General features: G+C 43.0%; 1 protein-coding gene across 1 annotated transcript; it reads left to right on the top strand.

Annotated features, from left to right (window-relative positions):
- Positions 1 to 360: 360 nt before the first annotated feature.
- dhrs7cb (dehydrogenase/reductase (SDR family) member 7Cb) lies at positions 361 to 4248 on the top strand. The gene is made up of 7 exons (XM_020460605.2): positions 361 to 521; positions 1600 to 1756; positions 1963 to 2075; positions 2574 to 2784; positions 2862 to 2954; positions 3189 to 3341; positions 3665 to 4248. The coding sequence occupies exons 2-7, from the start codon at positions 1603 to 1605 to the stop codon at positions 3850 to 3852; spliced, it is 912 nt and encodes a 303-aa protein (XP_020316194.1). The 5' UTR covers positions 361 to 521; positions 1600 to 1602; the 3' UTR covers positions 3853 to 4248.
- Positions 4249 to 11246: the final 6998 nt, after the last annotated feature.

Below are 11246 nucleotides of genomic sequence, written 5' to 3'. Positions count from 1 at the left end.
GGCTGATTATTTTGTTGTGTTAACTCTGTTAGACAGAGATAATACACTTACAAATATGTAACCATTTTAAGATACAAACCTTAATTGTAAGCGGGATTAATTTGTAACCTTTATGTAATCTATTCCTAACCTGCTGAATGACTACATATTGCTACTGGTTGGTCAAAATCCTCTTCTGTTTTTTATATTCATCTCTAGCTTTGCCACAGCCAGTTCACCAGGGTCCTATTTTAAGTATATTGTGGGGGGGGACACACCAATTGTCCCCATTCGTTTTGGCAACATGGTGGCATGTCTAAGATCCTATGGGCACCACATAGGAGTATTAATGGCTGATTCCACCACATGCTATTATAAGCAACCCGCTCCCACACCTAAGCAGTGGGTCCGGCAGAAACACAGAGGGGGAGTTGTGTGAATGGACAGCGGGATAGAGGCATAGAGAGGGCGAGAGAAGGGATACTTCTCGGTTATCTAACTGAACCTGGAGAACAACAGAAGATTAGCTCCTTACGCACGCTGTAAGTGATCCGGGAATAACCCAGATTAAGTGTGTGTGTATTTGTTTGTGTGTGTTGTAGCCGTCTATTTGTTAACCAGGTGATCCCTAGGTCTTGTCAACCTACCAATGCCTTGACTGTGCTGTTGTGTGCCTGTGGTGCCTGCATACAGAGCTCAAATATCCCTTTTGCCTATGAGAATTGGTGTTACGATAAGTTATATTTCTTACTGTATAAGGCGGGTAAGGTCATAGCCTACAGTAGGCTATGTTTGTGTCCACATTTGCTGGCGTATCCAGTGACTATCCTGGAGGTGACACAGTGCAAGGCATTTAGTGGTGACAGGCAGGTTGGTCTGGCCCAGACTATATTTAGCTGTCTTCCTCAGACACTCTTTATATGGCTACACTTGTCAGCAGTGCTACCAGACTCACCCTGCAAAACCCTGCATGCTCACATGCACAGGGGATAGATGGATATACATGGATCAGAGGGGGGAAATGTTCTGTGTATTGTCTTTTGTCTACTTGACATGATTATGGCTACTGGTATGGCTATACTTTAGTCATATTGTCAGTGTGAGGAGTAAAGTAGAAGTGTTTGCTCTCTAGGGGGTTAAGTGGTGTCTTCGCCATGTGCTTGCACCGATCCAATCCTTGTAGATCTATACCAAGAGCCTAGGCTTGGAAGTGGGCACAGCTGTCCTCGGGAAGGGTTCAGCGTCAAACCCATAAGACTGCCTCTACGTGCTGAAACGTGACCCTCACATTTCTCTGTCATCCTCATTCACATCTTTTATGTTTTTATAGGAATAGGTGTTTAATGTTGTCCCGTTGTAGACAGCTGATCTGGGCAACAGCAGCATTCTTCCATAGTCCCAGGTTCATTCCTCAAAACTCTTGTTACACTGCATTTACTCCAGTTGAAATATTTTGATATTTGATAACATTACGTTGAGATATGATTTCTGTTTGTCAATGATACAGACACATGATTGGAACTTAAAATACCGTACATCACAAACCACAGACTGAAATACACAATTTACTGATGGCCTCCCTCTCTCTCTCCTTCTCCCCCCTCTCTCTCTCTCCTGCAGAAGATGGCGCTCCCCACTGTGATGGTGCTGCCCATGCTGATCGTGGTGGCTGCTGGGATCTACTACATCTACAACGAGATCATCCAGTACATGTCCAAGTCCATGGTCAAGAACAAAGTGGTGGTCATCACTGATGCTGTGTCCGGGGTGGGAAGTGGTGAGGATTTTATATTCTTATTTGTAATTCAATCTCCATTCAAATGGGGATTCAAAAATAGCCTGCGAAGAATGTCTAATGTTCTGACCGTATAGCCAACAATATAATGTTGTTCAATTCTGAAACAGAGGACTGGGTAAATGCCACCGTTGACTAAATCCATCCCTCTCTCGATCTTTCTCACCCGCTCCTCTCTCCCTCTCCAGAGTGTGCTCATCACTTCCATAAGGGTGGTGCCAGGCTGATTCTGTGTGGGGCCAGCTGGGACAAGATGGAGTCTCTGTACGACACATTGACCAGCGGGGCTGACCCCAGAGTGGTGAGTAACACTAATAGGCGCCCTTGAGCAAAAGGAAAGTTCCAGTTAGTTATTATCATAGTTTTGTGCTCGCCAGTTCTCTCGGCAGTCACCGCTCCTGGTTCCTCTTCTGGTGGCAGACAATGGCAGGATATCCCCTCTGACAGTGCACTGTCCTCTGGGTATCTCTCCTGCACAGGGCAGAGCAGTGGTGTGTTCATGGAAAAATAACAGATGTCACCAACATGAACACTAGAAAAGGGCGATATGATGATGAGCAAAGACATACGCTATTTGGAGTGTTAGTGAAAAATGTAAATGTGTAAGAGGAGGTTGAAGTTCGAGTTAGAAGTTCAAGCACAACCACATACTTTAGTGCTGGCTGTCTTCAGACCCTCACCCATGTTGCTATTGTATTGCTTACAGTATAAACAGTATTGCGTAACAGTATAAAATCCCTGTTCTTCCTTCTCTCATACATATGTCCTTTTCTTTTGCATCCCTCTCTCCTCTGCTCAGACGTTCCCTCCCAAGCTGGTGCTGCTGGACTTCAGTGACATGGACAGTATGCCTGAGGTGGTGAATGAGGTGGTGGAGTGCTACGGCTGTGTGGACATCCTGGTGTGTAACAGCAGCATGAAGCTGAAGGCCCCCGTACATACGGTCTCACTGGAGCTGGACAGGAACATCATGGACATCAACTACTTTGGACCCAGCACCTTAGCCAAAGGTATGAAGGACTTTTCACAGGAGGAAAAAACATGTTGTGTTGCAAGTGATTGATTCGGTTATTGATTGATGTTGCAGGTGTCCTTCCAGCTATGATGTCTAGGAGGTCTGGTCACATTCTATTGGTCAACAGCATCCAGGGCAGACTGGCTATCCCCTTCAGAACCTCCTGTATGGATGCATTACATATTCCCCTGTTGCTTTTCAAACACCTCGTATGAGATGAAAAACCTGTTGCACTTTCAAAGAAGGATTTGTAGTTCTCACAGTCTGATGCACAGGATTCCTGAACAGTACAGTTCAAGATAATGATTAGGCACAGTATCTCTTCTGCAACGTATGGAATGAGCCTCAGCAATGGGTGAGTCGCGTCCTGTTTATGTGTGTGTGCATGTGTTATTTCAGACTCGGCCTCAAAGCATGCGGTGCAGGCGTTCTTTGACTGCCTGCGAGCGGAGGTGGAGGAGTATGGGATAATAGTAAGCACTATCAGCCACACCTTCATCAACGCAGCTCTACCCTCCACCCCTCCGGCTAAACCTCAGGGCCTGTCTACATGTGAGTACATACAGCTCTCTCTGTCTAGTGTCTGCAAACATATGCATGTACACCTAATGACTTCCAAGCAGAATGAGGGCGGGCAGTATATGAGTACAGACTTACACATATACACATTCATAGACTTGAGTCTATAATAATTTTCAGACTAAATCATTAGGCAACATAGCATATATTGAGTGAGTAACAAAAAATGCATATTCATTATGATTATTCTGAGGTGTTCAGTTGTTGTCGTTATGTTTTAATATTTTGAACATGTTCCTTTTTGATCAAACCCTGTTATGTTATGCTAAATCGTGGCTTGCTCCTTCTCTCCTCAGTTGGCGTGCGCCCGGCCGATCTGGCCAATGAGATAATGCGAACGGTGAGCAGGAAGAAGAAAGAGGTTTTGCTGGCCCACCCCATCCCCTGGGTCGCTCTCTACCTCCGCTCCTTCTTTCCCTCTTTCTTCTTTGCCGTGGTTGCTGCTGGAGTGAAGGACTCTGCCATGGCAGAACAGATGCAGTAGAAGGAAGGGAAGAGAGAAGAAGAAAATTAAAGAAGGACAATAGAATGTATAGTGTATTATGGCATAATGCAATGAAATCTAACCCATCGGGGCAATTTAGAAGCCTTTGCCACATGGACATAGCCTCTGATGTTATTGCAGTTTGCATTGGGTCCTGTAGATGGCAGCAGATCACTGTTGTATTCTTATGTCATGTCTGTGCAGAAAAGATGCCAAAGTTGCACCACCCACTACTATCAAAATTAACTTTTGCTCTAACTTTAAACATTGCTTCTATTGGATATTTCAATGTTTAGCCTAACCATAATTAGAATATATGACCTCATATGTTGTTTTGTGGGTGATCGTTAATGTTGTCCTTTCATTTGACCAATACACTTGTCCATGTGAATTACATTATTTGTCTGTGATTTTTATAGAAAACATTGATATAAATGTTTATTTCATTGACATTGTATATGACATGAATGTCTAGCAGTAATACATACTTGGTATTGATATGCGTCGCACATTCACTCGCTACACACAGTCACGTGACAACTATCTCTGTAATGAGCCCTCCCTGTGATACTGTCATGTAAATGGAGTCCGAGAGAAAGGTCCCCACCTCCAACTCTGCATGTGTGTGTATCTGTTTAATTGTATGGCCCAGTCTGAGGTTCAGCTGGCCTGCATGTGTGTTAAATCCTGCGGGTCACTTGCTCTCTAGGGATTTAAGTATGGGATATAATGACAGAACTACGTGAGTTTGTATTTGGAATTTCGCAAATGTGTAATTTAATTTCGTAAACTTGTATCATGATGTGTGACGCAAACTTGTTACTTGACATTTGAACACATTCAAGATCTGCAAGCGTAATTTATTTTCAGAATTATTGCAATCCGTTTACGACTATGAATATTATGCTGTGAATCAAAAATACACTTGAAGATTTTGAATCTGCGTGCGCTCGGAGTTCTGTCACTGTTATCATGTAGAACGTTTTGTAAATTTGTAGGAAGAGATTTGTAAGTAAAACCATGATTTGGCTCTGGGGGCAGGACCTTTTACTCCTGACTAATCGGTTCCCTCTGCCAAAACCACAGTTTCCTAACCATTGGCTGGATTGTTCCATCAATCAAATATCAAGCAGTAGCTACCCACATGAGCAAGAGAGGATGTGGTAACTAAAACAATCTACTTAAAGGTAACGTTAATGTCTGTATATCTGTGTACGTCGATTTATTGGGTGAAAAGGCATGAACGTAGTTTGCTTATCATGTGAAATATAATCAGTGGAGTAAAGTACTTAAATAAAAAAACTTGGAAGTACTACTTAAGTATTTTTTTTTAGGATATCTGTACTTTACTATTTATATTTTTGAGAACTTTTATTTCACTACATTCCTAAACAAAATTCTGTACTTTTTATTCCATACATTTTCCCTGACACCCAAAAGTACTCGTTACATTTTGAATGCGTAGTAGGACAAGAAAGGGTCTAATTCACACTTATCAAGAGAGCATACCTGGTCATCCCTACTGCCTCTGATTTGGCAGACCCGCTAAACACATGCTTAGTTTGTAAATTATGTCTTGAGTGTTGGAGCGTGCCCCTGGATATCCGTAAATAAAAAAGGAAAGTGTGCCGTCTGGTTTGCTTAACATTTGACTTTGAAGTTATTTATAATTTTACTTTTGATAGTTAACTATATTTAAAACCACATACTTTTACTCAAAATAGTATTTTACAGGACGACTTTCACTTTTAGTTGAGTCAAGGTATCTTTACTTTTACTCAAGTATGTCAATTGGGTACTTTTTTCACCATATAATGGTACATTTCAGACAAACTCCAGGCCAGTCATTGCATTTACAGCCGGTGTTGCGTTACAGCCGGTGTTGTCAAGAAAAATTCCCCTCTCAATTTCATTGCAAATAGACTAGCTAGCTAAAAATATACTGCTGACAACTTGATCAAACTTATAAATATGTAAAACGGCACATTTTAAGGTAGTTGTGGTTCTCAGCAACATGAAGCAGCACTGAAATTTGAGCGTGGAGGCTCATTTCTCCCCCCTTTCTTCCCCCTTTCAGATCTAAAGAATTTGGGAACCTCTCAGCCACCAGGAAAATCATATTTTTCTTGGAGTTGATTGACAAGGTTAGGTAGAGAATAACACATTTAGATCTATTTCTATCATGCAGAATTGTAGCTCATTCAATAATACATACATGACTTCTGTCCCAGGGGATTAAACTGTGCAAGTTTTTGTTCAATTTAGACCACAGTTAGTTACATTTGGTGTTAGTGAAGTTCTGGAACAAAAACCTGTACACTCCTTTGCAGAGAACCTATGGTTGTCATGACTTCAATTGAATAAATACTGTTACCATTTCCATTTGTTAATCTATGCAGGTTTGTCATGTGATTTCCAGGTGCTTGGTCAAGATGAATACAACAATACTCCAAGGCAGGACATTTCCCTGCATCCAGGTTGAGGCCTGCTACCAGCAGAAACATTGAGCGCTCCATGTCATTAAGTCATGCATATTATTTTTTTTAAATACATGTATAGCTAATACTCCAATCTTATGAGTGGATAAGCACTATGCACCATAAACCTGTCTACTCCTGGAGTAACTCCCTTTCAGAGATACTTTAATTAGACGGTTTTCTAGGAGGCCCTGGGCCAATGGGAGGTCAGGGGAGGGCTTAGGGGTCAGAGGGAGTGAGAGCCAAGTTAGAGACATGAAGATACAACTTGAACCAAATCAAATTTATTTGTCACATACACATGGTTAGCAGATGTTAATGCGAGTGTAGCGAAATGCTTGTGCTTCTAGTTCCGACAATGCTGTAATAACCAACGCGTAATCTAACCTAACAATTCCACAACAACTACCTTATACACACAAGTGTAAAGGGATGAAGAATATGTACATAAAAATATATGAATGAGTGATGGTACAGAACGGCATAGACAAGATGCAGTAGATGGTATCGAGTACAGTATATACATATGAGATGAGTAATGTATGGTATGTAAACATTATATTAAGTAGCATTGTGTAAAGTGGCTAGTGATACATTTTTTGACATCAATTTTTCCATTATTAAAGTGGCTGGACTTGAGTCAGTATGTTGGCAGCAGCCACTCAATGTTAGTGGTGGCTGTTTAACAGTCTGATGGCCTTGAGATAGTAGCTGTTTTTCAGTCTCTAGGCCCCTGCTTTGATGCACCTGTACTGACCTCGCCTTCTGGATGATAGCGGGGTGAACAGGCAGTGGCTCGGTTGGTTGTTGTCCTTGATGATCTTTATGGCCTTCCTGTGACATCGGGTGGTGTAGGTGTCCTGGAGGGCAGGTAGTTTGCCCCCGATGATGCGTTGTGCAAACCTCACTACCCTCTGGAGAGCTTTACTGTTGTGGGCGGAGCAGTTGCCGTACCAGGCGGTGATACAGCCCAACAGGATGCTCTCGATTGTGCATCTTTAAAAGTTTGTGAGTGCTTTTGGTGACAAGCCAAATTTCTTCAGCCTCCTGAGGTTGAAGAGGCGCTGCTGCGCCTTCTTCACCACTCTGTCTGTGTGGGTGGACCAATTCAGGTTGTCCGTGATGTGTACGCTGAGGAACTTAAAACTTACTACCCTCTCCACTACTGTCCCGTCGATGTGGATAGGGGCTGCGCCCCCTGCTGTTTCCTGAAGTCCACAATCATCTCCTTTGTTTTGTTGACGTTGAGTGTGAGGTTATTTTCCTGACACCACACTCCGAGGGCCCTTACCTCCTCCCTGTAGGCCGTCTCGTCGTTGTTGGTAATCAAGCCTACCACTAGTGTCGTCTGCAAACTTGATGATTGAGTTGGAGGCGTGCATGGCCACGCATTCGTGGGTGAACAGGGAGTACAGGAGAGGACTCAGAACGAACCCTTTTGGGGCCCCAGTGTTGAGGATCAGCGGGGTGGAGATGTTGTTACCTACCCTCACCACCTGGGGGCGGCCCGTCAGGAAGTCCAGTACCCAGTTGCACAGGGTCGGGGTCGAGACCCAGGGTCTCGAGCTTGATGACGAGTTTGGAGGGTACTATGGTGTTAATAAATGCTGAGCTGTAGTCGATGAACAGCATTCTCACATAGGTATTCCTCTTGTCCAGATGGGTTAGGGCAGTGTGCAGTGTGGTTGCGATTGTGGTCGTCTGTGGACCGATTGGGGCGGTAAGCAAATTGGATTGGGTCTAGTGTGTCAGGTAGGGTGGAGGTGATATGGTCCTTGACTAGTCTCTCAAAGCACTTCATGATGACGGAAGTGAGTGCTACAGGGCGGTAGTCGTTTAGCTAAGTTACCTTAGCTGTCTTGGGAACAGGAACAATGGTGGCCCTCTTGAAGCATGTGGGAACAGCAGACTGGGATAAGGATTGATTGAATATGTCTGTAAACACACCAGCCAGCTGGTCTGCGCATGCTCTGAGCACGCGGCTGGGGATGCCGTCTGGGCCTGCAGCCTTGCGAGGGTTAACACGTTTAAATGTTTTACTCACAACGGCTGCAGTGAAGGAGAGAGTTCGCAAGTTTTGGTAGCGGGCCATGTCTTCAAAGTGAGCAAAGATGTTGTTTAGTCTGTCTGGGAGCAAGACGTCCTGGTCCGCGATGGGGCTGGTTTTCTTTTTGTAGTCCATGATTGACTGTAGACCCTGCCACATACCTCTTGTGTCGTTTGCAAATCTTATTGAATTTATTCAAATGTCAAGTTACAAGTTTGTGACCATAGTTAAATCTTTCACACATCATGAAATTGCATTACACATTTGCAAATCATACTTGCAACCACGAATCTGAATGTGCGACCACGAAATTCAAAATACAAACTCGCATAGTTCTGTCATCATTATAATCTCATATCTAAGTCTTTTGTCTACCTCCTAAATGCAACTCGCTGAGATTTTGAAATGTAAAAACGTATTTGAGTGCTCAGCTGGACATTCCAAATAGTTTTGATCTGAGTTATTTACATATGCTATGTCATGTAAGGATGGTGGAATTATGTATGTTTTATAGTATGCAATAAAGGTTGTATAATTCACTTGTCCATTTTTCATGAGTGAGAGTCAACCATGTATGGGGAATTACATTATCATGCATATTTAGTTATTTTGTGACTTTGGAATTAGTGTCAATTACCGGTGAAAGCATTGAATTACTGAATCAGATATACTGCGCAGTTGGATGCAATGACAACTAAAGACAAATCACACATTTACAGTCTCTCCCCATTCATTCGTCATTCCACTCTGGTCTGTGTAATATGTAGATCATAATAGAACAGTGCTGAAGTGATTGTCCTAAAGTGATATGTGATATCAGCCATGAATGACACAGTGCAGGAGAGACACCTTTATACTACCCCTCAGGACTGGGCTGTGGGGGAGGGAGGTGATCACCCATTCCCATTGCTTGGAAGGCAGCCACAGTTCATCCTTTATGTAAAGGGGGAGATCAACCTGAACTGTTATAGGCCTATTTCTATTTTGCCCTGTTTATCAAAAGTGTTGGAATAACTTGTCAATAATCAACTGACTGGCTTTCTTGATGTCTATAGTATTCTCTCTGGTATGTAATCTGTTTTCCGTTCAGTTTATGGATGTGTCATTTCAACCTTAAAGGTCCTCAATGATGTCATCATTGCCCTTGATTCTAAGCAATGTTGTGCTGTGCTGCTATTTTTATTGTATTGGCCAAAGCTTTTGATATGGTAGACCATTTCATTCCTGTGGGCCGGCTAAGGAGTATTGGTGTCTCTAAGGGGTCTTTAGACTGGTTTGCTAACTACCTCTCTCAAAGAGTGCAGTGCATAAAGTCAGAACATCTGCTGTCTCAGCCACTGCCTGTCACCAAGGGAGTACCCCAAGGCTCGATCCTAGTCCCCACGCTCTTCTCAATTTACATCAACAACATAGCTCAGGCAGTAGGAGGCTCTCTCATCTATTTATATGCAGATGATACAGTCATACTCAGCTGGCCCCTCCCCGGATATTGTGTTAAACGCTCTACAACAAAGCTTTCTTAGTGTCCAACAAGCTTTCTCTGCCCTTATCCTTGGTCTGAACACCTCCAAAACAAAGGTCATGTGGTTTGGTAAGAAGAATGCCCCTCTCCCTACATGTGTGATTACTACCTCTGAGGGTTTAGAGCTTGAGGTAGACACCTCATACAAGTACTTGGGAGTATGGCTAGACAGTACACTGTCCTTCTATCAGCACATATCAAAGCTGTAGGCTAAAGTTAAATGTAGACTTGTTTCCTCTATCGTAATCGCCCCTCTTTCACCCCAGCTGCCAAACTAACCCTGATTCAGATGACCATCCTACCCATGCTAGATTATGGAGATGTAATTTATAGAAAGGCAGGAAAGGGTGCTCTCGAGTGGCTAGATGTTCTTTACCATTCATCCATCAGATTTGCCACCAATGCTCCTTATAGGCTACCTGGGCAGCAAGTAGCCTAGTGGTTAGAGCGTTGGGCCAGTAACCGAAAGGTTGCAAGATCGAATCCCCGAGCTGACAAGATAAAAATCTGTTGTTCTACCCCTGAACAAGGCAGTTAACCCACTGTTCCTAGGCCGTCATTGTAAATAAGAATTTGTTCTTAACTGACTTGCCTGGTAAAATAAAAATAATCACTGCACTCTATACTCCTCTGTAAACTGGTCATCTCCATATACCTGTCACAAGACCAACTGGTTGATGCTTATTTATAAAAACCCTCTTAGGCCTCACTCCCTCCTGTCTGAGATATCTACTGTAGCCCTCATCCTCCATATACAAAACCCGTTCTGCCAGTCACATTCTGTTAAAGGTCCCCAAGCTCATCTTTTCAGTTCGCTGCAACTAGCGACTGGAACGAGCTGCAACAAACACTCAAACAGTTTTATCTCAATCTCTTCCCTCAAAGACTCAATCATGGACACTTTTACTGACAGTTGTGGCTGCTTTGTGTGATGTATTGTTGTCTCTACCTTCTTGCCCTTTGTGCTGTTGTCTGTGCCCGATAATGTTTGTACCATGTTTTGTGCTGCTACCATGTTGTGTTGCTACCATGTTGTTGTCATGTTGTGTTGCTACCATGTTGTCATGTTGTGTTGCTACCATGCTGTGTTGCTGCTTTGCTTTTTTGTTGTCTTTGGTGTCTCTTTATGTAGTGTTGTGTTGTCTCTCTTGTCATGATGTGTGTTTTTCCCTATATTTTATTTTCATTTTTCATTTTTAATCCCAGCCCCCGTCCCCGCAGGAGGCCTTTTTCCTTTTGATAGGCCGTCATTGTAAATAAGAATTTGTTCTTAACTGACTTGCCTAGTTAAATAAAGGTAAAATAAAATCAATTATCAATATTTAAAGACCTGTTTTTTTTAACACTA

Source organism: Oncorhynchus kisutch, linkage group LG25 (assembly GCF_002021735.2).
Source record: "Oncorhynchus kisutch isolate 150728-3 linkage group LG25, Okis_V2, whole genome shotgun sequence".
Classification (NCBI taxonomy): domain Eukaryota; kingdom Metazoa; phylum Chordata; class Actinopteri; order Salmoniformes; family Salmonidae; genus Oncorhynchus; species Oncorhynchus kisutch.
This window is presented reverse-complemented; position numbering and strand designations above follow the sequence as displayed.

Excerpts from the sequence above, each read along its gene's own strand:
- dhrs7cb (XM_020460605.2), top strand. The coding sequence starts at position 1,603 with ATGGCGCTCCCCACTGTGATGGTGCTGCCCATGCTGATCGTGGTGGCT. Across the intron at positions 2,076-2,573 it reads GCGGGGCTGACCCCAGAGTG|ACGTTCCCTCCCAAGCTGGT; the intron begins GTGAGTAACACT and ends TCCTCTGCTCAG. Across the intron at positions 2,955-3,188 it reads TATCCCCTTCAGAACCTCCT|ACTCGGCCTCAAAGCATGCG; the intron begins GTATGGATGCAT and ends GTGTTATTTCAG.